At 41.7% G+C, this 27,868-nt stretch overlaps 2 protein-coding genes and 1 long non-coding RNA gene across 6 annotated transcripts in view; 1 reads left to right on the top strand and 2 right to left on the bottom strand.

Annotated features, from left to right (window-relative positions):
* Nucleotides 1-548: 548 nt before the first annotated feature.
* On the bottom strand, nt 549-15,502 carry raver1 (ribonucleoprotein, PTB-binding 1). 3 transcript variants are annotated; one of them, XM_017455215.3, is made up of 15 exons: nt 15,171-15,502; nt 13,550-13,616; nt 12,864-13,333; nt 10,418-10,609; nt 10,120-10,240; nt 9,915-10,009; nt 9,587-9,658; nt 6,811-6,889; nt 6,503-6,705; nt 4,408-4,492; nt 4,134-4,270; nt 3,671-3,742; nt 2,745-2,867; nt 2,394-2,459; nt 549-2,292 (listed from the first exon to the last, which is right to left on the bottom strand). In XM_017455215.3, exons 1-15 carry the CDS (start codon nt 15,489-15,491, stop codon nt 2,146-2,148), a joined length of 2,250 nt encoding a protein of 749 aa, XP_017310704.1. In that variant the 5' UTR covers nt 15,492-15,502; the 3' UTR covers nt 549-2,145. The 3 variants fall into 3 exon arrangements, with proteins under 3 accessions (XP_017310704.1, XP_017310705.1, XP_017310706.1); XM_017455216.3 differs by lacking the exon at nt 9,587-9,658 and having other exon boundaries at nt 6,811-6,892; XM_017455217.3 differs by lacking the exon at nt 9,587-9,658.
* LOC128629062 (uncharacterized) lies at nt 14,178-19,849 on the top strand. Its single transcript, XR_008393381.1, has 2 exons — nt 14,178-14,869; nt 17,010-19,849. It is a non-coding gene; the product is annotated as an uncharacterized LOC128629062 (long non-coding RNA).
* tyk2 (tyrosine kinase 2) overlaps nt 19,144-27,868 on the bottom strand; it is a 25,024-nt gene continuing 16,299 nt past the window's right edge. For both annotated transcript variants that reach the window (XM_017455206.3, XM_053675229.1), the window contains exons 10-24: nt 27,527-27,710; nt 25,040-25,158; nt 24,754-24,921; nt 24,550-24,637; nt 24,196-24,323; nt 23,952-24,087; nt 23,077-23,228; nt 22,834-22,984; nt 22,577-22,671; nt 22,313-22,505; nt 22,044-22,162; nt 21,741-21,913; nt 20,347-20,464; nt 20,076-20,186; nt 19,144-19,990 (exon numbers count right to left, since the gene is read on the bottom strand). In XM_017455206.3, coding sequence (XP_017310695.2) covers nt 19,850-19,990; nt 20,076-20,186; nt 20,347-20,464; nt 21,741-21,913; nt 22,044-22,162; nt 22,313-22,505; nt 22,577-22,671; nt 22,834-22,984; nt 23,077-23,228; nt 23,952-24,087; nt 24,196-24,323; nt 24,550-24,637; nt 24,754-24,921; nt 25,040-25,158; nt 27,527-27,710 — 2,076 coding nt within the window. In that variant the 3' untranslated portion in view covers nt 19,144-19,849. The remainder of the gene's footprint in view (nt 19,991-20,075; nt 20,187-20,346; nt 20,465-21,740; nt 21,914-22,043; nt 22,163-22,312; nt 22,506-22,576; nt 22,672-22,833; nt 22,985-23,076; nt 23,229-23,951; nt 24,088-24,195; nt 24,324-24,549; nt 24,638-24,753; nt 24,922-25,039; nt 25,159-27,526; nt 27,711-27,868) is intronic.

Raw genomic sequence — 27,868 nt, 5'->3', positions numbered from 1 at the left:
GCCACGGTGGGAATCGAACCCCCGACCCTGGAGGTGTGAGACGAACGTGCTTCATGGAGACTTTAAATATTAAAAATTTGAGACGGCATGACTCCACTTCTGAACCCTTGAGTACCTGCTGTCGCAGACATACCGTGTTCTTTAAAAACCCTACCAAGCTTTAAGGAGTCCCCCCCTAGAAGTGCTTCATGGTTAAACTCGTTCACATAATCACGTACATTGTAAATATAAAAATAATAAAAGTCAAGTCTCTACACGTAGACACGTCCTGTTCCAAAAATAAACTGGTTTGCCAAACCCAATCTTTGTTATTTGTTACAGGATCAATTTCCAAATCCACCATTTCATGCTAATAATCTTTATATTTAGTGCTTTTAAGAATTCATGTAAACATTCTGCAAAAAAAAAAAAAAAAAAAAAAAAAAAAAAAAAAAAAAAGACTTCGGATATTAACAAGTTAAAAGAAACACAATAAACGAATTAGCGTTAAACGTATTGAAAGCTGGTCGACATGACCGATGTAAAGAAGTAAAGAACACAATGAGGTGTGAACTTAAATAACATTTACTTGCTGAAGTATAAGTCATGAAAGCATGGCAGCTCTGTACAAACGATGGTGCGCTTGCTAAAGCAGTCATTTTACAGATGAAGTCTGTTTGGTTCTCCATGATACCACACTAGTCCATATAGCATATGTAAACTCCATGAAAAGATGCTGCAAAAATCACTCAAAAAAAAACAAACAACAAAAAAAAACAAATACAGCAGCATTTCTGATCTAATTACAGACTCGATAAAGAAAAAAAAAATATATATAATACGAGTCCAAAAATCTCAAAGTAGTACACAAGTTCTGTACAAACGATGGTGAGCTTGCTAAAGCGGTCATTTTACAGATGAAGTCCATTTGGTTCTTTATGATACCACACTAGTCTGTAGGTTCAAGAGAGTGTGTGGGAGAGATTACACTCGACACGTCAGCAGTTTAGACGACGAGAGCCATTTGTAGATCATGAATTGCAGCATGCTAGAGATATTCAGTGTCCACAATCGAAAGGTCAGGCAGATTAAGCAAGTCACAGATCTGCTACTCGTAATCCAGCCATGTTCTAGTCAGTGAGAACTCCTCCCATCCAGGAGTCAAGATGGAGCTGGTACAGTTACAGCAGTAACAGCAATTTAAAAAAAAAAAAAAAAAAAAAAAAAAAAAGGGAGAGAGGAAAAAAAAACAAAACAACAAAAAAGAACCATCATGTTTGAGCACAGGTCCGGCCTGCTCCAGACTCAGCTGTTCCAGTGCTAAAATTATTTTTTTTTTAAAAAAAAAGAAAAAAGCAAACCAGGCACATGAGATAAAGCACTTTTCCTCAAAGCTAACCAGCTCCTTCTGCTGGCAGTACAGGGGCTAGTACTGAGTGGAGATCAGGGTGGGGTACAGCAAAACTACAGACAGAACTGGGAAGAGAGAAAAAAGGAAACCATGAGAAGACGAAACAAAATGGCTAGAGAGGAAAGGACAATGAGGGAGGCAAAAATTTCATGTGACTCGCATCCTCTAAGTGCAACACGCAACACTTCGTGCAGGAAACCTGGACTTGTGATGAGAGAGTGGGAAGGGGGCCAGGACAGCTTCAACGCTGAAATACAGATCAGAACACGGTGACGCAAAAGAACAGAGCAGCTACCGGTACCGCTGCTGGGACACACGACGAACACACACACACACACACACACACACACACACACCATGACCCTATTCAGGACTCTATTCATGAATGCTACTCAACTATATACAGAACAGTTAATCAAAGGGGAGTCGGATTAAGAAAAAGAAAGAAAAAAGGGAGGAAGGGGATGTTTCCTTTGTGAGGTACCTGTGGTCTTAGCGTTAATGAAAGAAAACTTAAAAAAAGCAAATTAAATTAAAGGAGTTAAAATGAAAAAAAAAATAAGGAAATAAAAATAATTTACATGCGCACTGAAATCATTCACGGAACAGGTTAACACAGGAGGTTTCCCGGATCCTGGATTCCCAAACGCGCCCCACACACACACACACACACACACACACACACACACACACACACTTTCGGTCCCTCACTGACCACCAGCAAGGGTCAACTACGGCACCAATGAGCAAGGGGGTTAAAATATGCGCTTCCGTTTCAGGTAGGAGTCAGCATAGTGACCCCCGAGCCCCTGAGAATGCTGACCCACGTAGCCGCCCTCTGGACTGGGCTCTGGAGACGGGATCAGGCGCGAGAAGAGACGCTTCTGTCCTCCTACGGGAGTCTAAAGCAGAAATAAAGGAGGGAGTGAGCGAGTGCAGATAAAGCAGTTACCTGAGGGATTAAAAGGGATGGGGATGGGCAGATGCTGAAAGCTAACCCTACCTTAGTTCCACCTCCAGGAGCAGCAGAGTAAACGCTGGAGTGAGTCATGGGAGGCATTCCCACAGCCTGGTCGAGCAGAAAGACAGAAAAAGAGGCATTATACTTGTGCATCTACTTTATATATTTAAAAAAAAAAAAAAAAAAAAAAAAAAAAAAAAAAAAAAAGGACTATCATCCTTGGCCTAGAAGCATTTCGACAACTGACAAGCTTCTTTCTTTTTACAGCGAGGTAAAAGGTCGAAGGTACTGGCAGCTCAACAAATAAAAATCAGTACACAAAGTCAATATTACACCCCCCACTCCACGCTTTAACATCCAGCATTATCAGCTGCGTTGTAGACAAGAGTGTACCTTATTGAGCTGGGTGGAGGGCATACTCCCAGGAGCACCAAAGCCAAAGTAGGAGGAGGCAGGAGGGCTAGACGGGTAAGCGAAGGGAGACGTTCTCTCCCTGATAGCGCCGTGTCTCGAGTGCTACAAAGAATGACAAGATGTTAGCTTCCAAACTACAGCACATTTATATACATCTTGCTCGTTCTAATACACGCTATTGTTTCTATAGCGATGTCGAATTCCCAGGGACTTGTAGAGGGGGGGGGGGGGGGATCTATCCATCTATCTATACCTGTTATTTAACCAAAAAAAAAAAAAAAAAAAAAAAAAAAAAAAAGAGAAAAAGCAAAGCAAAAACAATTTTTATTTTCTTTTTTAAAAACATCACTGATGTGCAGGAGATTGTAAGAGTCTGGAAAGAGAGCAACTAACAATTCTCAACGTTCCTGTTATCACCTGAAGCTCAGAACAGACATGCCACAATATGTAATATATTTAATAAACAAAGAAGAGAGAGAGGGGAAGAAGGGGAGGAAGAAAAAAAAAAAAGAAAAAAAAAAAAGGAGAAAAAGATGCAGAGTAATATTGTGCATCTGGCTACATCACACAGCTGTGTGTGGAAACTTGTTAAGCTTGTCAGGTCATACTTTGATTTGTATCTTTTAAAAAATATATATATATTTTTTATATAAATAGATTTATTCTACTTAAATGAAATCGGCTCTAGTAATATTTGCATATAAACAAGGTCTACAGTAATATAGTAAAGGGGGAACAATAAGGTACATTTCAATCCGGGACCAAACTATTGCTTCAGTGATGCCAACAAAGAAAGGCGGCCAGTGAGGAATCTGTGGTTTTTAAAAATGCAGTCCTTTCTAAATCCTCGCCCTTCGTCACCACCTTTGATCACTCCTGACTGAAGTAATGGGGCAGACAGATACCTGAGCTCCAAAGGCCAGATGTCCAGTGCTGTCCAGAGTCTCCAGCTGCTCGTACAGGTGAGAGACCGGGTCCTGGAGAAGGTTCCAGGTGGAAAAGGTAAGGAAAGAGCATAAATGTGTTTAGAAGAAAATAATCCACACCAGGGTGCTGTGATGAGACAAGACACGAAGTGGAGTTAAAAATGTTACCACATGGAACACATTTAACTCGTTAACGAACACACATTTCAACCATTTCTACAGAAGAGTTAACGTTATGGAAAGGCTGAGAGACTAGTTCGATCCAGTCATCGTTTACTTTAGAAAAATCTACCGATTAGTAGTGATGGATAACACGGCGTCCCGGTGTACAGGCGGTTACTATAGAAACTATTGCCCGAGCTGTGTGGTCGTACAGAATTAACGCACTCCTCCTGACCAATCAGATTCCAGTATGCAACAGTGTTTATAAAGTCATGCTAACCTGGTGTACTGCCGGGAAATCATACGAGTCTTGGCAGCGCAGGTTATAATTAGAGTGGATGCTCTGGAAGGACCGCTGGTTAGCCATGCCACCTAGCATTGGTCTCTTCCTGTATGGGTGGAGCCTGGAGTTGGCAGCTAAAACACACAATATTTAGAGAAGTTTATTTAAAAAAAAAAAAAAAAAAAAAAAAAAAAAAAAAAAAAAAAAAAAGGCTCCACTCGAGAAAGGGAGGAAACATAAAATTACAAAATCTATACAGCAGCCACCTTACCAGAGGAGGGGAATATACTGGGTGAATTCAGAAAGGGGTTCGAGGACACTCCGATCTCTTTGGGTGGCTCTCCTAATAAAGATGCCTAAAAAGAAAAGGGAAACGATGAGGAGCTTTCGCAGTATATTAACTGCATCGATTGATATCTACAGAGAGGGGAAAAAAAAGTATTTGATCCCCTGCTGGTTTTGTACGTTTGCCCACTGACAAAGAAATGATCCGTCTATAATTTTAATGTTAGATTTATTTGAACAGTGAGAGACAGAATAACAAGAAAATCCAGAAAAACGCATGTCAAAAATGTTATAAATTGATTTGCATTTTAATGAGGGAAATAAGTATTTGACCCCTCTGCAAAACATGACTTGTTACTTGGTGGCAAAACCCTTGTTGGCAATCACAGAGGTCAGATGTTTCCTGTAGTTGGCCACCAGGTTTGCACACATCTCAGGAGGGATTTTGTCCCACTCTTCTTTGCAGATCTTCTCCAAGTCATTAAGGTTTCGAGGCTGACGTTTGGCAACTCGAACCTTCAGCTCCCTCCACAGATTTTGTATGGGATTAAGGTCTGGAGACTGGCTAGGCCACTCCAAGACTTTAATGTGCTTCTTCTCGAGCCACTCCTTTGTTGCCTTGGTGTTTTGGGTCATTGTCATGCTGGAATACCCATCCACGACCCATTTTCAGTGCCCTGGCTGAGGGAAGGAGGTTCTCACCCAAAATTTGACAGTACATGGCCCCGTCCATTGTCCCTTTGATGTGGTGAAGTTGCCCTGTCCCCTAAGCAGAAAAAACCCCCAAAGCATAATGTTTCCACCTCCATGTTTGACGGTGGGGATGGTGTTCTTGGGGTCATAGGCAGCATTCCTCCTCCTTCAAACACGGCAAGTTGAGTTGATGCCAAAGAGCTCCATTTTGGTCTCATCTGACCACAACACTTTCACCCAGTTGTCCTCTGAATCATTCAGAGGTTCATTGGCAGTCTTCAGACGGGCATGTATATGTGCTTTCTTGAGCAGCGGACCTTGCGGGCGCTGCAGGATTTCAGTCCTTCACGGTGTAGCGCGTTACCAATTGTTTTCTTGGTGACTATGGTCCCAGATGCCTTGAGATCATTGAAAGGATCCTCCCATATAGTTCTGGGCTGATTCCTCACTGTTCTCATGATCATTGCAACTCCACGAGGTGAGATCTTGCATGGAGCCCCAGGCTGAGGGAGATTGACAGTTCTTTTGTCCTTCTTCCATTTGCGAATAATCGCACCAACTGTTGTCACCTTCTCACAAAGCTGCTTGGCAATGGTCTTGTAGCCCATTCCAGACTTGTGTAGGTCTACAATCTTGTCCCTGACATCCTTGGAGAGCTCTTTGGTCTTGGCCATGGTGGAGAGTTTGGAATCTGATTGATTCTGTGGACAGGTGTCTCTTATACAGGTAACAAGCTGAGATTAGGAACACTCCCTTTAAGAGTGTGCTCCTAATCTCAGCTCGTTACCTGTATAAAAGACACCTTTGAGCCAGAAATCTTTCTGATTGAGAGGGGGTCAAACATATTTCCCTCATTAAAATGCAAATCAATTTATAACATTTTTGACAAGCGGTTTTCTGGATTTTCTTGTTGTTGTTCTATCTCTCACTGTTCAAATAAATCTACCATTAAAATTATAGACTGATCATTTCTTTGTCAGTGGGCAAACGTACAAAATCAACACAGGATCAAATACTTTTTCCCCCTCACTGTAATCGTCTTGAAGATGCTGACGGTGTACAGGTGCGAACCCAGTTTACAGATAAAGCAGCGAAATTTCAGCTTGAATATTAGTGAGCTCAGAAGTATAAACTCCCACAACACACAATATGTTAAGATTTCTTCCATCAATCCACAGAAGGTGAAAAGCTACCCAACATCAGAGGACATGGTGCTTTTTGGCCCCCCCTTCATCCAATTCTATACTGAGGACTACTGTACACCCGATCAACCAACAGACTTCTAATGAAGCGCTGAAGTGCTACATGAAAGCAAGCCACGGGATAGGAGAGATCTCGCCCTGAAATGAGGGCCGTGCAGCTTTTCCTGGCTGAAAGAAATCCCTCACCGGGGGAAGTGTGGACCCATCTGCTCCTAGCACACTCCCCAGAAGTGGAACACCCAGGCCCTGTAATGCAGGAGAAGGGTTTGTGAGAAAACCATTCGGTGCAGTCGCGGACTCCGGCTCCCTCCCGAGTGTCCGGCCCAGGGACGGGGGCTTTATGGGGCCTAAAGGATCCGTTTGCATGCCCAAGCCAGGAGCCATGGCACCTGTGTCAGACAGAACCGAGAGAATTAACACCACTAGCCCAGGCGGCAGTATAAATAAATCCTGACCAGATAACAAGGCAGTGGAGATTAATCCGCTTGGCGTACCATGAGGCAGATCTCCCAGCATGTTCACGCCGTGTTGAAGAGGGAGAGCAGCCAGAGGGTTTTCACCGAGCAGTCCAGCCTGCTGATCGGAAACAAACAGAAAAACCACATTAGCATCTCAGCACAGACAGCACGGGCTTGAGTACAAGAGACACGTCAACAAAGCTGAACAAACACTTCACTTCAGATCTGATTAAGCGCAGACACGCAACGACAACAAACGAAGCCACGACCAGAATACTGAACTGGATTGAACTGAAATTGTTTCAGGTCATTAAAAATTACGAGCTTCGATTTGTGTCACTGCTTGTCCTGAGGCACAGAAAAAATAATAAATAAATGATTTAGACCCTCCGCTTACTCCTATTCGTTTCATGCATCTTGTGTCAATATTTTATTCAGATTAACTCATAACCGTGAAGAAACGCAGTGCGAAATGGCCGGATTATAATTCTGTGGCTGTGCTGCATGCGCTGAGCACTTCAGCTCATTACACTTGTCCACAAACTTCCAGTGCTGCTCTTTGATGTAAAGAACAGGGAAAACATGGTAGCTACAGCTAAATAAAGTCAATGAAAGCATTTCTGCATATTGGTAAAACAAACAAACAAACAAACAAACAAACAAACAAATCGCAACACAGCACCCACTTTAGCAAGCAAAGTATGTGCATTAAAACCATACAGAGTGCATGAATACCCGTGATCAGGGAACAAGATCTCTGACAAAACTTAACCCCAGCTCTGAATCACAGGGCCTCATACTATTCAAGTGTGTGCAAATGAATCAGGGCAATAAGTATAAAGAACAGTTTCAGTGCCGTGAGAGCAGCTTCACTGCCGTCCATTCATGTTGGGTGGGAGAATGGGGGAGCGAGGGAAAGGAAAGCGGGAACAGGAACCAACTCCTCTCTCAGTCATTCCATTAAACGGAACTATAAGGCGTTAAACTGTGTGCCATTTGATAATAAGAGTGCATCAGAGGGCTGCAGTATAAAGGGGTTCGAGGGCTGTGGTATAAAGGGCAATAGAAGATGGTGGCCCATGTGGTTATAAAATAAGCCAGTTTGGGATGGTTGATGAGCTGATGTTATCCTGTTAGACAGAATGGAATAATTCTGTCGGCGTCAACATTAACATGATGCTAAACGGCACTACAGACATCGTCAGGGACATTAAATGTCATCACGCTGAACAGGAAAAAAAACTTTGCAGATAAACTCAGGGTGCTAAAACAAGACCATTTCACTCACATTTGTGACTGAGAAGTTCTTTGTGCAACTGTGAATAAATATTTATTCGCACCGGTGCGAGTGACCTGTATAATACAACCGTATTATACCGTATATACAACTGTATAACACAAACTACTCAAATACAACTACACCACACAACAGTTACTTTCACACTGCTTTTCATCACCTCAGTCAACCGAACAAGTGTGGAAATACTGCAGAGAAGCCTTTATGACGACGAGTAACTCTGAACATCATCTGCTTCTCTCAACTTCCCATCTCCAAATGACCTGAACCTGCGACTGTGACCTGCTTGTGTAGACACAGTGGCGCGGCGTCAGGAGCGAATAAATTAATAATAATGCTGATGCTACAAGGTGGGTTTAATTCAGACTTCTTAATTAAATAATTCCTCACCAATCATAATCAAGAGTAACAACTGTTCGGTCTGTAAACATACAGTACACCGCCGCGCTCCTTCACCAACTCTAGACAGCGCATTCGCTTCATTTAAACTCAGGGTTGCCAGATATCACTAGACATCAACTCCAGTCTCCATGTTCATATTTATCCCCAAAAAAACGAGAGAAAATGTGCTTAGTTCTAAATAAAATCACTTAATATTAAGATAACTTCATAAAATATAAATAAAACGAGAAATGAAATTATGTTTAATTACTATGGGTTGCATTTAATATCAATTTGACATCAAGCTTAGTTTGCTAGTTCTGTAGAAGGCTTACAAGCCTTTTTCCTAATATGGAACATGCTTGTGTTGGTCTATAATTCAAAAGTCTCTGAAAATCCTATTGGGTTTTTGTGGAGGGAACCGGTGTGATGCTAACTTCCGGGTCTAAGTAGAAAATGACGTCGTCCCTGCGTCACCACTCTATTGGGTGATTTGTCTGCGTCTCTCCTCCTGTAAACACTGTAGTCTTTTCTGCATTCGCCTGAATTGTTTTCATTTGGTTGATGGCATTTTTATTTTTTACTTATCCTATACTTCGAGTACAATTTTATTTATATTTTTCTTCTTCGAGATGATGCACTTTAAGGATCAGTCTAATTTGATGCAAAGATTTGTACATTAGCAGGAATGTAGCACAACATGGAGGTGAAAGCAGCGGTCTGTTTATTTAAATGTGAAAGTGCAATAAAAATATGTCGTCCCTAAAACCAATCAATAATCGTGATCTCAGTATTGTTCAAAATAATCGCGATTACCATTTTGGCCATAATCGTGCAGCCCTATGTCTCTACACTTCTGTTTCATCGATATAACCAGGATAAAGACACAAGTAACACCCAGGCGGTAACCAGAGGTAACTGGTGTCTGTGGTCTGATGAAGCTGGCTCTACATCCAGGCCATATACATACACACATACGACATACCAATGTCTACCTGTTACAAGCTGACGACATCCAATATACCATTCTGTAGCCATCAGGCCTCGCTGTGTACAAGCGGTCACTGTCTCTACCTAGCACACCACACCACACACACTCACAGCACCACTCACACACACCACACACACACTCACACTGGGGGGCAGACGGCTTTCTGTACTGTGCAGAACCTGTGCCCAAAGAAGAGGGTTTCCTAGAAAGGCTTGCTAGGGAGAATGGGAGAGTAAGGACTAATGAAGCTCATTTAAAAAAAAAAAAAAAAAAAAAAAAATTATATATATATATATATATATATATATATATATATATATATATATATATATATATATATATATATATATATATATATATATATATATATTTTTTTTTTTTTTAAATAAAAATAAATACATAAATAAAAAAAGAGCAGCACATCAACAGAATTAAATAAATAAGAAGAATGTACAAGTGTTGATTCAATACCTGCTGGACTTGGTTCTGAAGCAGCAGCTGCATCAGAGCGGTGGAGAGAGCGGGGTTATTGAGCAGTGGCATCGCTGGGGCTGCACCGAGCAGACCTACACACACACACACACACACACACACACACACACACACACACACACACACATCCATAACAGGTTCTTGGTGCTGAGCAGATATTCAGCTACAGAACACACAGCAGTACCTTGTTTGTGTCCTTGATTGAGAGGAGCCAGCAGCAATTTCAGTGTCGCCGGGTTGCTCAAACTCGAGAGTATTTGCATGGCACTAGGTTCGGGAAGTAGACCCTTTCCTCGGTTTATAGCCTGCATTTGTAAATAAATAAATAAATAAATAAATAAAACAAACAAACAGTAACATTAATCTATTTCACATATACATACACACACTCATGAGCATCATTAAAGAATGAAATTTAATTTAAAAAAAAAAAAAAAAAAAAAAAAAAAAAGTGTTGAATTAATTCAGAAACGGGACAATACCAGAGTCTGTGCAGCGATAAGTGCTGCCAGCATGCTCCTGCCTGGAGGTCCAGGAGCACAGAAGGACATGCGAACAGGGCTACCACCTACAGTCCGTCCATCAGTTAATCGCTGCACCTCTTCTGCCATCTCTGGCGTGGAGTATTCCAAAATGGCAAATCGCCGAAAACTGCCATCTTGTCCCTGAGCGAGCTGAGAACACACACACACAAAATGACTTTCCACCAGGTAGATGAAGATTTTTTCTCTCTCTCTCTCTCTCTCTGTGTGTGTGTGATGAAGAAAAATATTACAGCCTCATGTCACTAATAATATATTAATAATAATATTCACACGTTCATGCTTTTAATAAATCTTTCTGGCCTGCCACCATATCAGTGAATTTAAACTAATGCTTGCATTCAGAGTATAAGGGGTGTGTGTGTGTTTAGGAGTGCACCTTAGCATTTGTTATTAGCACTTAGCACTGTTTTATTAGTGTTTGATAACTAAAATATCCTCTTTTTACCAGTATTAGCCAGAGGAGGATGTCCTCCAGGAGATTATTTTATTGGGGATTTAAAAAAAAAAAAAAAAAAAAAAAAAAAAAAAAAAAAAAAAAAAAAAAAAAACTTATTTTTAAACCACACCGTGGTATCGAGTATTTTTGGTGGCATCGGTACCGACTACTAGATTTTTGGTATCATGACATCCCTACTCCATACCGATATTCATCACTCTACACATTCACAACGCACATGTTTCAAAACTCCAGAGTTCCCAGACACAGTCAAAGCAAACAGGACTTGAAGTGTACCAAAAGGTTCAAATATTTCATAGAGCTCATCAGTCGAGTGCAGTTGGATATGAATATTAAAAAAAGATAAGCTTGTCGTTTAACACTTATATTTAAGAACGGCCGAGGGAATGATACGGTACTGAGGTTCAGGGGACAGAACATTCACAAAAGCTCGAGTGGACCATTTTTATATTTTCCCCTAAAGCCAGAGGGACGTGACGATCTAGTACTATAGTAACCTTACGCGTCTTTCCTGGTCATTTGTGGCCCACTCCGAATAATTCACACAATCGAACAAATAATCTTTGTTCATTAACTAGCTGAGGTTAGAAGGGAGAAACATTAAGGTAGAAAGGAGCTTATGGGGCCGGGTGTGGGTGGGGGGGAATGATGCAGACCGATCACTTGCTTGTGGGAGAACCGTTAAACTTCTTTCCCTTGATAAGTGTCGAGAAAAAAAAAAGAAAAAAAAAAATTATTATTTGCCTAAATTGAAGATATATTCACGTGTGAAGATCATTTTCCCAGCGCAGCATCGCTACATACACATATCAAGCATGAAAACTTGGGCTGGGCGACACGTCTATAGTAGTTGTGTGTTTTTTCCCCTGTTTTGATCAAGTACGCCTGAATCTTTAAAATAGTGTAAAACATTACAAACATTCAGATTAAACACTAAACAGACTAATAGGATTACAACCAGAATTCTTAACCAGAATGAAAGACATCGGATTAGTATTGAGCACCTCATGCTCAAAAGGACAGGAACCACAGAACTTCATGTCAACAATAAAAGGAGTAGAAACACTCCAACAAACTCCAATTTTCTGTTCACAAATAAAGGACAATGGTAGCAGGCATGAAGCCACGCACGTTTGCAGCGCGTGTCGTGACGTACGAAAAGACGAGCTGCTCTCTCCCATTCCAGAAAGAGCCATGGACCAGAGGGCCTGCTGACTGACAGCACTCACCCGGGTCAGCTGCTCATCTCCATACAAACCACCACCACAGCTCATTACCATAGAAACTGAGGACCGAGCCTCGGGAAAAGCAGGCCAAAGGTCACAGCCCTTCTGTCACCAGGGGAAATCGTAATTACAGAGGCAGAAATAATGGTGAGTGGATCTGATCTTTAACACCGTGTACAGGCTGTAATCCAAACGCATAACAAACGTTCAGCTCAGGAAAACTGCTCGAGACAAGTCCATTTCTGCAACCTCACACCCTTCTACTCTCATCTCCAAACGGTCATCTTCAGCCGGTCATAAATATAAATTCACACCACGTGTTCCAGACGGAGACAACGCTGCACTCAACTCAATTTCTCTCCTCCGGCGAGAAAACCCAAAGAAAAAACACCCCGCAACTTAGGATGTTCAGCAAGTGACGTCAAGTCAACATCAGCACCTCTTACCTTTAAACGAGCTGCACTGTATTTACTCCAGGGTTATGTGTTGGAGGGGGCGGTTCCAGTTAAAAATTAACCCAGTACACTTCCACATTAATCAGCACGGTCTTTTCTTGGACTTTGCATCTGACCCGCTTCAGCCACATGACAGTAAAATCCACCCTCTCCTACGACTCTGCTGATCTTCATTACACATGCTTTACGTTCTTATTGGTGATTTTTAAAAATCGCTCAATGAATAATTTTTTAAACTGTCTAACCTGGCAGAAGATGGGCTCCGGCGTGTCAGCCAGGGCGTTCAGCAGATCCTGAGCAGTCAGGAGGCTGGGGGGCAGGCGGTCCACGCAGAGGCAGCGTGAGTGCAGCATGGTGTACGTCAGCGATCCCACTTCAGTCCAGTGCACGTACAGCATGCGCGAGCCGAGCTGTTTACCCAACAGCTCCGATTTGGCCCGGGCGGCTGAGTCCTTCTTCATGTACTCCACGAAGCCGTAGCCCTTGGAGTGGCCCGTGCACGCACTGTGCACCAAGAAACAACGCTCCAAGTTGCCAAAGGGCCGCACCAGCTCCTCGAACTGCTGCTGCGTGAAGGCCCGTGGGAGGTTGGCGATGCACAGCAGGGCATCTGTGGGCTGCAGCTGCACGGAGATCTCCCGATCACGCAGGACGTGCCGGTGGAAATCCTTGATCGCGCACTGGGCCTGCTCACCGTTTAGCAGAGTCACAAAAGCTGCGGAAAACAATAAGGAGATTCGATTTGATCAAATTAAATCATTTTATCCAAAATTTCAACCTTTGCAAAAGAGTACTCCTATTCTACTAAGAAAAATGAGGACTTAAAGGATAAGATGACACAAGGCTATGACGCTGCAGCTCCTGGTTGGTTAATAAGGAGCAGATCGCACTAAATTGTCCCAACATCCACTGTGAAGAACGAAGGACTTACCTGTGCCTTTGTACTTGTCCACGAAGCAATACTTCAGGTCATAGTTTCTTAACAGCTCGTGTACCTCCTGAATAAAAAAAGTAAAAAAAAAAAAAAAGAAAAAAAAAGACAGATGATTTCAAAAACATCTGGCTTGAGCCAGCTTGGGCAGGACTGCCACACTTATTACATCCGATTCCACAGGAGCTTTACTGTCCCGGCTTTCATTTACATTTCATCATTCAGCAGACACTTTTATCCAAAGCAACTTACAAATGAGAAAATACAAGCAAACCGCCCTAACCCCCAAACTCCGGTGGGCGGATTTTTATTAACCCTTTTTGGCACAAGTTTTGCAACAAACTCTAAAACGCTGTCGTCGACTTCTTACATTCACACCACCATGAAAATTTATCATAAATGAGGCTCAGTGATTATCAAGCAGCATCCTCCTCATGATCCTAAAGAGAGCAACTAACATAAACATTGACTGACTTCAAAATACAGTTTGAACAAAGTACAGCACGCGCATATGCATACATTATATATATATATATATATATATATATATATACACACACACACACACACAGTTGTGTGTAGTTTTAGAAACAGCTGGGACTTGAATTTTCAGTGTGCACGTGATAGAAGTGCTACATAATGTAATTTAGTAACAGTTGGATTACACAATAATATTTTACACTAAATATTAAACCTATTGACTTCAACTGAACATTAATCTCAGAACTGAGACAGTATTAAACAGTCAGTAACAGAGGCCCCTGTGCGAATCAGGACCTCAGGTTTAATCAGTGTTGTGGAATGTGAGAATATGATCAAATCAACAAGTTAGAATGTTTTACTTGTACTCTAAATCGGATATCTAGGAATTGTTATAGGGGGAAAAACTGCTTGAGTCGAGCACTTTCCTTTAACTGGAGCTGAAACTTGTTGTTAAAGCGTTTTTGGCCTTTTGTCAACCCTACAGTGCAAGTCCCCGAGGCGCGTTCCCGACGACGCGCGCACGCGCCTCTCACTATTCGCGTTTTCCTACAAAATGTCGCCTCCTGTAAGAACACGAGCACTGCTTTTTTTATTTATTCAAATATTTTACATATACGGATTATGTACTTTCTATACATTTACAAAAGGCTGCTGTAGATTTAAAACGCTCTGAAAGTCTTCACCAAAGAAAAACATTTATAAAAAAAAAAAAAAAAAAAAAAAAAAAAACGGTTTACGACGCTCGTGAGTGTGGCTCTGCGACATATTGAACACATTCAGCAAGACTTTACGCGAGCACGCGACAGGAAATACCGGTTTAAAGCAGCACGCGCACAGGTTTGTGAAAGATTAGCACGCGCACCAGGTCAGTATGGGACGCTAGCAGCGTTAGCTTCCAGACCCAGTGTGTAAACTCCAGCGGCTCAGGAGCGTTTCCACGGTTAAGAGCTGAGAGTTAGTGTGTGAAATGTTAGCCCCAGAGAACACTCATCATACAGCACCATGTTAGGGAAGTTTAAATTGAACTTTCACGGCCGTTCATCTTCCATATTCAGACGCTAATGCTACCTAGCTGATGTAGCTAACTCACTGTAGTTTGGTAACAGCGGGAGAAGGAGAACTTTAAATCGTTACTCGCCTGGTTGGTGACGTCAGCAGGGAGATTTTTAATGATGATTTTGCGGCGGTTGTAAAACTCTCTTCGAGTTCTCTCCAGCCGACTAGCGATTTCCTCCGGGCTGAGCGCTGTCAGCTCATCCTCAGCCCTGCGCGGAAAGTCACTCCCTGCAGCCGACTCTTCGTACTGCGGGTCGGCCTCGGAGTCTCTGCGTTTCTCGGCAGCCCAGTTTTCTATCTTGGCTTGATCATAGTTCTCATAAAGCGGACGGGTAGTGGCGCTAGTTCCAGCGCAGCACGCCTCCTCTCCGGCAGCTCTGCTAACGGACACAGCAGCCGCCATAGCTCCGTGTGGAAGTTTGGCTCGGAGTGCTGCGCTCGCGTCGAGCAGTTTAAACAATACACATGTGTGACAAACTCTGCCGCTGATTGGCTGACAGCAGAATGCGTTTCACTACAGCGTACGAGGCGGGGCTAACCGGTCACGTGGTCATTTTAAATCCATAACAAGCAAGGCTGTGAGGATTCTGAGGAAAGGTCCAGTCCAGGTGATTTGATAAGCGGATCAGTAAATATATTTCCAATGAGGTTGTTCACATGAAATTTGAACCAGACATCCGTATTAACTCAAGAAATACGGAAATAGAAATATTTCACAAGTAAGTAAGTAAGTCAAATTTATTTATATAGCACGTTTCACACAGCAAAGCTGACCAAAGTGCTGCACAGAGTAAGGAAAATAACATAGAAACAGAATTAGACCAAATAAAAACAGACAATGGACAACAGAAAAAAATGATTAAAAATTTGTTTAAACAATTAAAAATTTGATCAAAAAGCCTGGCAGAAGAGATAAGTTTTAAGACTATTTTTAAAAGTGGTAATAGAAGGTGCAAGGCGGATGTCCAGTGGCAGTTGATTCCATAGACGGGGGCAGCAACAGCAAAAGCTCTATCCCCCTTTGTTTTTAACCGGGAACGAGGGACATGCAAAAGAAACCTATCAGAAGATCTTAGACATCTGTTTGATGAATGTGGTTTAAGAAGGTCCTCGAGATAGGAAGGAGCTTGATTGTTTTTAAAACTCTTAATAAACATCAGAATCTTAAACTGAATCCTAAAACGGACCGGGAGCCAGTGAAGCCATGCTAAAATTGGGGTGACACGATCAAACTTCTTTGCCCTGGTCAACAGCCTTGCAGCTGCATTCTGAACCATCTGAAGACGAGCCAGAGATGACTGAGGAAGACCCAAGTATAATGAATTACAGTAATCTAAGCGAGAAGTAATAAAAGCATGAATAACCGTCTCCAAATCCTGGAAAGACAAAAATGTTTTGAGTTTCGAAATAATCCGTAGTTGATAAAAACTAGTCTTAACGACCGAATTTATCTGCTTGGTTAAGCATAATTCTGAGTCCAGAATGAAGCCAAGGTTCCGAACCTGGGAAGAAATTGTGGGAAAGTGATTATGGAGCTCGTTAATGAGATTATCTCTCAATCTCAGGGGGCCAAAAACAATTATTTCAGTTTTGTCTTCATAACACTTCACAACATCCATGAATGAAGTTATGTGTAATAAAGAGGAATGACACGGGGGGAAAAAGTATTGAACACACTAACTGAAATGTATTTAATACTTAGTAGAGGAGACTTTGTTTGTAATGACGCTTCAAGACACTTCCTGTATGAAGAGATTAATGGGTCGCAGTATTCAGTTGTGATTTTGGTCCGTTCTTCTAAACATATTGTCTTTAAATCTTGTTCAATTGGATTCGAGTCAGGTGATTGGCTGGGCCATTCTAACACCTTGATTTTTTTTCTCTGAAACCAATTGATTGTTTCCTTTGCTGTATGCTTTAGATCGTTGTTCTGCTGGAAGCTCCACCCACGTCTCATCTACATCATCCTGGTGGATGGCAGCAGATTCTTCTCAAGAATCTCCCGGTAAAGGGCTCCATTCATCGTTCCTTCAATTATATGAAGTCTGCCAGTACCATGTGATGAAAAACAGCCCCACACCATGATGCTTCACCTCCAAACTTCACTGTTGGTGTAGTGTTTTTAGGGTGATGTGCAGTGCCATTTCTTCTCCAAACATGGTGTGTAGTATGACAGCCAAAAAGTTTAATTTTGCTCTCAACTGACCAGACTACAGTCTCCCCGTATTTCATAGGCTTGTCCAAATGAGTTGTAGCAAACTTTAAACGAGCTTCAACATGCCTTTTCTTTAGTACTAGAGTCTTGTGAGGTGAGCGTGAGCAGTGGAGTGCATTGCCGATTGTTTTCTCTGTGACGATGGCACCTGATGCCTCCAAGTGTTTCTGGAGCTCTTTCCGAGTGGTCCCTGGGTCTTGGGCTACTCTTCTGACTATTCTTCTGACTCCCTGGTCAGAAATCGTGCGAGGAGATCCTGTGCGTGGCCAGTTGATGATGGAGTGATGTTGCTTCCACTTGCGGATAATGACCCTGATGGTGTTTACTGGAGGATTCGGAAGTTTTGAAATACGTCTGAATCCGATTCCATCAATATGTTGCACGAAGAGGTCTCTTGGGAGAATATATTTACTGAAACATTTGTTGACATGTCCAATACTTATTTCCCCCACTGTACCATTACAAACCATTAGCTAACCAGTAAAACCATTACCATTACTGGTCCTTAATGTTATCCACTAGACATAACATGCCAATTATAGAAGGCAACAAATTACCAAGGCGAACTAATACAATTCCCATTATAACCATTAAAACCATTACAAATTCTATGAGGGTTGGCAGGGTCCAGCAGGATATTTTGATGCATTTATAGATTTAGAGTTTTATTGAAATTGAATACTTGTACTCGGTTACATTTCCAAGAAAAAAAACTTTTTTGCTCCTTACCTTTTTATTTAGACTTTCAAGAGTACTAATCACAACGGCCTCTTCTTCTTTCGTACAGCCAGTGACAGTATGCTATACATCAGTAAAATGGTGCCTAGTTTAGCATCTAATCACTTAGCATCCAAAGTTCATCAGTGTAGAATAAAATGATTTTAAAAAATCATTCCAGTTCATCATTTGCTGTGACCTACACAAAGCAGTTGGACTATTGTGTTTGCCTTGTTGAAAAAACAATAGAAACTATTACAGAAATTCTAATGGTTTCCACAGTAAATACAGTTACAAACCATTAAAACCATTACCATTATTGGTAATTAGACATAACCTGCCACCAACAGAAAGCAACAGATTACCAGTAGAGACCCACAGGGACCATTACAATTCCCATTAAAAACCATTACAAATTTTATGAAGGTTTCTATTGTGTTTGTTTTTCAGCAGGTGAAGACAGATAATCCACCAGACTACAGTGTGGAACTTGAGGATGCGTGTCTCTGGCCCTACCCTAGTAAAATGTCTCAGTATGCTGGAGTAAGCAAAGATTTGTATAAAATGAGGCATCTCCTTTACATCTCTATAAGGAATATAAGGCTTGAACTCCATCTAATTTGAAAAAGCATGTTTATGAAAGTTTAGCTAATTTATTTTGCTAATGCCAGGTTAGATTAGCATCGATTCCAGTAGCTACGGGGCAGCAAGACAATTCTAGTTAGTGGTAAATATTACAAACTTATTTGAATGATGGTTTTTAGGCAAAAACGACATCATTGCTACAGAACAAAAAAAATCAAACAATGTTAGATAAGTACTTTTCACACGAAAACATGAGATTTCATCAGTTAAAAACTTTTACTGATAAATTTTTGGCCGGATACTTCCACTTTTAACTGAGAGAAAAAATCTGTAAAAAACGATGTCCCAAAGTGTAATAAGGCTTTATTTGGTCTAGTCTTGAATGAATTTTGAAGAGAAATGCATATCAATGACTATATTTATTGGATAAGTACGATCGATGATTTCAGGTCAGACTAAAATAGTAACCTGAAATGGTATTTAAAAATAGTTCAAATATGATGCATAGGGGGTTATAAGATACATGACTGGAAACAACTTAAAAGTTTTCAATGGTTTGAAACACACATTTTTATTAAAGCCATTGTTGGTGCGTACACCACAGCCCTGTATTCATCCATCCGTCCATCTAAAATTACATTCTCATTCATCAAAATCTCTGAGCATTCAATATAATGCTTGAGTCCTTTGAGAATTAAGGGTAGAATTACACATTTTTTAAAAAAAGAAAAAGGGAAAATAAATACAATTTAAAAAAATATGCAAGGATAGTTTAAAATTTTTACAAGTTCCTAACTAGTAAGGTGCAGATTGGCAAAACAGACTCAACTACAGCATTAAGCCCTTTCAGACCTGACTCTGGTTTACATTTGCTAGTCATTTAATTTCTAATAAAAAAAAGAAAAGGAAAGAAAGGGGAAGGACAACAAAGTAATAAAAACAAGGAAAATGCATTCTGTAAATACTGAATATGTTTATGGCCGAGCAGTGAAATAATGAAACTTGAACTTGTAAAATTCCAACAACACATCTATTTACAATACACTTAGTCAGACCAAGAAATAAAGTCCCATCACTGTACTTACTTTAGTTAATAAGTCTTTAACACAAACATAGCAACAAAGAGCACTTGAGGAGCAGAGTGGATCGATTTGTTACTGTAACAGTGAAGCAACATCTGTTTTATAACCAATGCAGCCAACGGGGTCACATCAGCAGGGAGTGGTATATATTTGTAAAAGTGGTCAGTGATGGTTAATCTGAGCAAGCCGGACTGCAGGTTCCTCGTACGTACGCCGAATTTCCTCCAAAGACTCTGCCAGGGATTTGAATGTTGGACGCTGTGCCGGTGTGAAGTCCCAGCACTGCTCCATCAGCATGTATACCTACATTTAACGCAATACGTTAATTAGTACAGTGTTTGAGATGGTAAGTAGAGTAGGCTTCTGTGTTTTGAATGTTTCACACTACCTCATGCGGACAGTCTCGAGGGCACGGCAGCCGCCGGTGTTTCTCCAAGAGGCTGATCAATTTCATCACAGTCATCTGACCTTGTACCATCCCCATCATCTCGACATATTTCTATAGCAAGTACATCGAATTGTGAACAATTATTACACTATTCGGTAGATATTATACAACAAATGCTCTCCACAAGTATAAAAAATATACATTGTATACACTATTATTATTATTATTATTAAAAAACATGAAGAGACTGAGGTGGGGAATGGTTTCTGACCGCAGGTGGACTCTGACGATGGTCACAGCGTGTCAGAATCTCGTACAGTGTAACACCAAAAGACCAGACATCAGAAGAAAAGGAAAACTTGCTTTCTTTCAGACACTCTATGGCATACCTGAGAAGTAAGCAAAAGTACAACCATGATGAACGCATAATCAAGAAAATGGTCAATCACAGCTTTCCATAACCCACAAAATATCTCCATAGTTTATTCCTTCTGCTCATTTATTTAGCGTTTCAGACGAGTCCTAGTAGAGATGCTGGTTCCATGCATCCTGACTAATTAGGATGCCATTAAATAGAGATGATCATCAGATAATCATTTTCCATCACCATTATATCAGTCATTTTAAACGAGTTGCCTTTAAGAATCCTGGTAGAACCCTGAACAACTTGTGTATTAATCTGAATTTGCATGTGATCCTCAGTGGCGTCTCTCTAATGAACTTCTCTCTGGTCTAGTTTTACTTTGGCTACTGGTTTCCAACATTACCCACGACACAAATTGTAAACCTCAGGCTTGCACACGATACGATACGATTTCATTTTTTATATACAGTTTATGGCTCTATTATGTACACAGTCCTGAAAGCTTAAACAGACGCATCTCACCACAGGGATTCATCGCTGGTTCAGGATGATGCGTTTACCTCATTTGGCTGATGAGTTATCCAATGCGACTTACAATTGAGACAGGATGCAGCTGAGCAATCGAAGCTCAAGGACCTGGTGCTGGGGGCAGCGCTGGGATTTGAACTCACATCCTTTGGCTCAGTAGCCCAGTGCCTTAAACACTGAGCTACAACTGCCCTAATATGCATGCTGGTTCCCTATCCAGATTTATCAATGCCATGGAATATCAGTTGTGTGACGCATAATTCACAGTTTAGCTGGCAAAATCACAGATATCTTTCTGCTGGTGTGTAATGCCACCACCACCTAGTGGTCACTTCATGATCTGTACACTCTGCTCAAACAGTTAGGGTTCCAAAGCTTCAAATTTCATGCTAATGGTCACTTGGTCACTGCCAAGCTGCCTCTGTTGGGCCCTTAAGCCCTTAAGTCTCTGCTCCAGGGGCGCTGTATCATGGCTGACCCTGCGCTCTGACCCCAACTTCCTAACATGCTGGGGTATGCGAAGAAAAGAATTTCACTGTGCTGTAATGTATATGTGATCAATAAAGACTCACTTCATGCCATAGATCGCTAACAAGCTAATAATGTCCGCCGGCAGATAAACTTCTCACAGGAAAAACAAAAATACATGCAACAAACAAAATCACTAAACAGCACAAACATTTCAATAGGAAACATATTTAATGTGCCTGGGAGTGGTGTTTTCCTTCAGGACGTACGTAATCCACGACCCTCTATCCGCCACTCAAACTAACCAGAAAACAGGGCTGTCTCCATCCTCCCGGACCCGGTAATACACCTCCCCCTCAGGAATGTACTTTGTCAAGCCAAAGTCACCGATCTTCACCACTCCCTCATTCTCCACCAGAACATTGCGAGCAGCCAAATCCCGATGGATGTATCTTTTCGAGTGCAGGTAATCCATCCCCTGTTGAGAAAGAAGCACCACCCTTTAAGTTCACGAACAACTGTTCTGTCTGAACTTCCCTGGGAAATTATTCTTTATTATTTCTTTTTCTCAATGAACCAGTGAATGTGGGCGAAACGTCTTTGTTTACCTGGCAGACCTGTTGGGCAAAGAGCAGATTCTGTGTGAATCCCAGACGGTGTTTGGGCAGGTACTCTCGAAGGCTGCCCAGTGGAAGGTACTCCATGATTAGCTGGACCACCTGGCCACCTGAAATATCAAGATTGTCCAAAAGAACAAATCGTCCAAGAGAGTGAGATTTATCTGTATTCTTCAAACGACGATATTGTGAACGGTATCATCTGACGAGTACAGTCCATTTGATGGGAACTGTAAGAAGTGGAGAGCTGAAGATCTCACCGAGTTCAGTGCAACAGCCTTTATACTTGACAATGTTGTTATGGTAGAGTGATTTGAGGATTTCTATCTCCTTCATCCAAGACTCATGGAGGAGACTGCCCCCCTCCTGCTTGACGGTCTTCACTGCCACATACTCTCCAGTGCCATCGTTAGCAGGGTCATACACATAGAGCATCACTTTCCCAAAATGGCCCTGAAGAAAGAAAATACACTGAGTAGCAAAGCCGTGATCTTTAACACAACCTCAGACAGGAGCAAACTAACCTCTCCAAGGTCTCGGATCTTCTTCAGGTGCCGCTTAAGGAAAATACTGGGATCTCTGTCTGGAAGCGCCTCGCAGTCAGAAGAAATGTCCGGGTCTGTTATTAATAGGCAAAACCATTATTATTTCCTGGTGAAAGAACAGCAGGCCATATTGAAATGAACATGAACTGAATTCGGTCCCTGAACTGAAAAGTGGCATAAGACTATCCAGAGGAAAAGGTTACAACATGCTAAGAGAAAAGAAAAAGAGAGCCCACTCTTTATCTGTATTTCCGTCAGCTCCCGTAGAATGGTCCTGAATGATGGCCTTGCTGCGGGGTCATAGGTCAGACACATGCTGATGAAGCTGGCCAGCTCCTGAGCTGAGGGGACTGCCAGGCGGCTCTGGGTCTCATAGAACCGCTCTTTCTGTCGTTAAAGGATGGTTTATAGTCAGCAACGTTTTCTATACTGCTACATATAGTAAGTGGATGGCACATGAGCTAGGCTGATGGGTGTACCTCTGGCAAAGTGCTGCCGCTCATGACCAGATCTCCGTTGTTGCAGATTTCCAGCAGTGTGGCTCCAAAGCTCCACTTATCTGCGGCACTGCCTATTACAGATCCGCTGAGCACACACTCTGGTGCAATCCAGGGAATGCGCTCCACTCGTTCTACAAGTGGAACACACAAGAGGAATAAAAACAAAATCAACACTAAATCATCAAACAGACCAGATGCCTTCTGGTGCTGCATCAGTTTCACTGTGACCTTATTAAAAGGTAAAACATAGGAGGAAGCTAACACAACCACAGGAAGTGGTTAGCATTAGAGGCTTCCTGTTCCGCTATCGAGTACGAACAGTAATTCAGATGGTATAAACAGCTGAGAGACAGTGTTCTCGAAGAGAAACTGCACGGTCAAAGAGCTAACTCAAACGTTCTCAGGGAGGACGAAAGATTTCAGTGGACCAGATTCATTTACTGCTGAGTCTTGATTGATCGGTGCTTTATTAAATACTGAGCTGTTGTTGTGTTTTTTTTAATTTTTATTTCTTACTAGTGGAAAATATGCATAGCATGATAAATGATCTTCTAAATACCGACATTGTCATAAAGCAGCTTTACAGAAATCAGGATGTAGGTTTACATTTACATCTCTAATGAGCAAACCACAGGTGACAGTGGGAAGGTAAAACTTCCCGAAACGACATGAGGACATGACCTCAGACCAGACTCAAAAGGGAAGCCCCATCCTCTTCTAGGTGACACCGGATTGTGTGACTATAAATCATCTTACATGATTACTCTCTGCAATAAAGTCAATTCTGCTTAAAAGGACGTTCAGTATGAGCATCATAGTCTTTATGATTACAGCAACAGTGTGATGTGCGGTACCTCCACGTGAGAGTGCGGTAAGAGCTATGCCCGGGTCACTCAGCTTCACAAACGGAAACGTGCCCTCCTCCAGGCCCTTGCGAGCAACCAGGATATTCTTTGCACAGACATTCCCATGAACCAAGCGTTTCGTTTCCTAAAGGCAAAAACATTGTTGTTTTGAAATGTAGAATTTATCTCTAATATAATTTTAAATGTCAAAACCAACATTGTGGTCAGTTTTCATGAATTATTTCACGCTTACAAGATAACAGAGAGCACTGGCCAGCTGTTTTGCAACCGTAAACTTCCACTGAGGTGTTACACGAGCTTTCTCTTTGTGCAGGAAGACATCTAAGGGGCCAAACTCGACAAACTCCTCCACCATAATGTCTGTTCAGACACACACAAAAAATACTCCAGGTGTAAGTGAACTGAAATAAATTCAAATCAATTGCATAATTGCTCTAAGTGATAATATACAATAATTAACATTAAAGGTGTAACAGACTGAAAGTCTGTAAGTTAGAGAACTGTGAGAACGAAGCAGGTGCATAGAACTTTATGTACACTCTGAAGATTGTTAGAAGAGGAACTCCCAAAAGAGCACACCACTCACTCTCAGATCCCTTGACTGAAACGCCATGCACGAAAACCAGGTGACAGTGAGACACCTGACTCATGAAGCTAGCGGTCTCAAAGAACGCCTGCAAAACAGAAGTCAATAGGACAAGTGATCTATTACGTAGACGCGAAGGATGCTGGGTTAAATGACCACGTTTCCTGCTATATCAAGGGCTGCTGATGAAACAGCTTCTCTCACCAGTGCTATGTCCTTGTGGCTCTGATCCAGGATCTTCAGAACCACACGAATGCCTTTTCCATTGGTATGATTATTGTTCCATTCATCCTCATCATCCTCCACTCCGCTCTGCACCATCAAGCGACCCGAGTATATGTTGGTCCTAGTGCCACGGCCTAAGTGCTGCTCCTGGAGATTAAAATGGCACAAAAACGACTAAATAAATAACAACATAAGTGATAGCGTGACACGATGAAATGTGGCACAGTAACAACAGCATTTGAATCGACGTTGAGGTGAAACTGACCTGTATTAACTCTTTGTCTTTAATCTGATGGAATCTCAGTTGGCATAGGTTGCGGGTTTCAGAAAGAGGCTTGGTATTGCCGTTCATGCCCTGTCTCTTTACTATCAGGTTCGACAGCTCTGTGAACAAGCAAGGGTGAGCAAGATCATAGAGAAGAAGAAGAAGAAGAAGAAGAGGCATGATTATTCTTGAGGCGATGTCTGGTGCTTGCTTAGTTGGAAATGTTTGCTTTATCTGGATCCTACTCTAGTGCTTCCCACACACGGATGATACTTTGGTGTGATGCCCAGGAATATTGACGCCCACCCAAGTATATTCTCTCCCATTAAAAATGCATTTTATTTTATTTATCTGTTTTTTCAATCCTTGTTTGTAAATTGGCAGTGACATGAACACAGCTCAGGGTTTGGGAGCAGAGTGGCAGACAAAAAAAGCCAGACAGAGCTGGGAAAACGTTCTCCTTTTCTAATAATGCTTTAATTACCCCAGGGGTTTGACTGCTACTGAGTAACATCCAATTGTAAAGAAGTCAACAAGCCGTAAAGTCAGCTCGCGTCAATTCTTGGTACAGCTACAGTTCGTCAGAGGAGCTGTGAATATTAGTGCGTTCCCACTTTCGGCACACATGATGATAGCCAGTGCTCCACATTTTAATCACTTTAAAAATCTGTGTTCAGGCAATGCATAGTCAAGAGGTAGAAAACAACCAATCGGTGAAGAGAATTCAAATCAGTATCAGTTTTCATTTGCATACTCTTTCAGCTGCGTCACGCCTAAAGGAAGTAACTGAAATGGTCGCTAGTGAAACTGACACAGGGGCTGAGAGGCTGAGTATAACCCTGTGTGTACTGGTCATATAAATAATACCTGAAATATCTGTAAACATACAGTGGTGCTTGAATGAATTTTCTAGATATCTGCAAAAATATGACCTGAAAACATCATCAGAAGTCCTAAAGGTAGACAAAGAGAATCCAATTAAACAAATGAGATGAAAAATATCATACTTGGTCATTTATTTATTGAGGAAAACGATCCAATATTGCATATCTGTGAGTAAAAGTATGTGCACCTCTAGGATGAAGGTGAAATTAGAGTCAGGTGATTTCGATCAATGGGATGACGATCAGGTGTGATTGAGTGAGCGTCCTGTTTTATTTAAAGAACAGGGATCTATCAGAGTCTGTGAAACAAGTGAAACAAACAAAGTTGATTTCCGAGGACCTCAGAAAAAGAGTTGTTGAAGCTCATCAGGCTGGAGAAGGTCATAAAACCATCTCTAAAGAGTTTGGACTCCACCAATCCACAGTCAGACAGATTGTGTACAAATGGAGGAAATTCTAGACCATTGTTCCCCTCCCCAGGAGTGGAGACCAACAAAGATCACTCCATGAGCAAGACGTCCACAAGGTCATAAAGGAACCCAGGGTAACTTCTTAGCAACTAAAGGCCTCTCTCACATTGGCTAATGTTAATGATCATGAGTCCACCATCAGGAGAACACTGAACAACAATGGTGTGTATGGCAGGGTTGTAAGGAGAAAGCCACTGCTCTCCAAGAACAACATTTCTGCCCATCTGCAGCTTGCTAAAGATCACGTAGACAACCCAGAATGCTATTAGGAAAATAGAACTTTTTGGTTTAAATGATGTGTTATGTTTGGAGAAAGGAAAACACTGCACTCGAGCATAAGAACCGTATCCCATCTGTGTGAAACATGGTGATGGTAGTATCATGGTTTGGATTTGTTTAGCTGCATCTGGTCCAGGACGACTTGCCATCATTGATGGAACAATGAATCTGAATTATATCCGTGAACTCTAAAGGAAAATGTCAGGACATCTGTTCATGACCTGAATCTGAAGAGAAAGTGGATCATGCAGCAAGACAGCGATCCTAAACACACGAGTCGTTCTACCAAAGAACGGTTAAAGAAGAATAAAGTTAATGTTTTGGAACGGCCAAGTCAAAGTCCTGACCTAGAAATGTTGTGGAAGAACCTGAAGCAAGCAGTTCATGTGAGGAAACCCACCAACACCCCAGAGTTGAAGCTGTTCTGTACTGAGGAACGGGCTAAAACTCCTCCAAGCCGACGTGCAGGACTGATCAACAGTTACCCCAAACGTTTATCTGCAGTTATTACTGCACAAGGGGCTCACACCACATACTGAAAACAAAGGTGCACATACTTTTACTCACAGATATGCAATATTGGATCATTTTCCTCAATAAATAAATGACCAAGTATAATATTTGTGTCTCATTTGTGTCTCATCTAATTGGGTTCTCTTTATCTACTTTTAGGACTTGTGTGAAAACCTGATGATGTTTTAGGTCACATTTAGGCAGAGATATAGACCTGCCACTGTACAAGTAAGGATGTGCAAACCTCATTCCCCCAACATTCAGTACCTTGACTCCCATCCAAGTACATTTCATATCACATACTTCCAGGTTTCCAGAGTGTAATCAACACTGCAAATCACCTGCAGGTCTGGGCAGGCAGCACTTCTTCACAGTGAAGCAGTCTTGGCCAGACTTAAGCACAAAGGTCTTCAGGCTGTCTGTGAGCTCCTTAACAGTAGAGAACTCTCGGCCCCAGCCCTCTAGCGTAAACACAGAGCCTTTCTGCATGATCCTGAACTGCTTATGTGTTGGACTCTGTCCCTCCTATTGAAACAAATATTCCCTCAGTGTTACAAGCCAGACCCTTGTTCATAAACATTCAAAACTCTCGATTCATTCTATATAAATCAAGATGCACCAAAAATTGACATAAAATCATGGCTTAGGTTTTGGATGAAGAGCCGTTTTGAGTTTTGACGCTA

This window comes from Ictalurus punctatus, chromosome 24 (assembly GCF_001660625.3).
Source record: "Ictalurus punctatus breed USDA103 chromosome 24, Coco_2.0, whole genome shotgun sequence".
Taxonomy (NCBI): Eukaryota; Metazoa; Chordata; class Actinopteri; order Siluriformes; family Ictaluridae; genus Ictalurus; species Ictalurus punctatus.
Note: the sequence above shows the minus strand (reverse complement) of the source record. Positions and strands in the feature narration are given on the sequence as shown.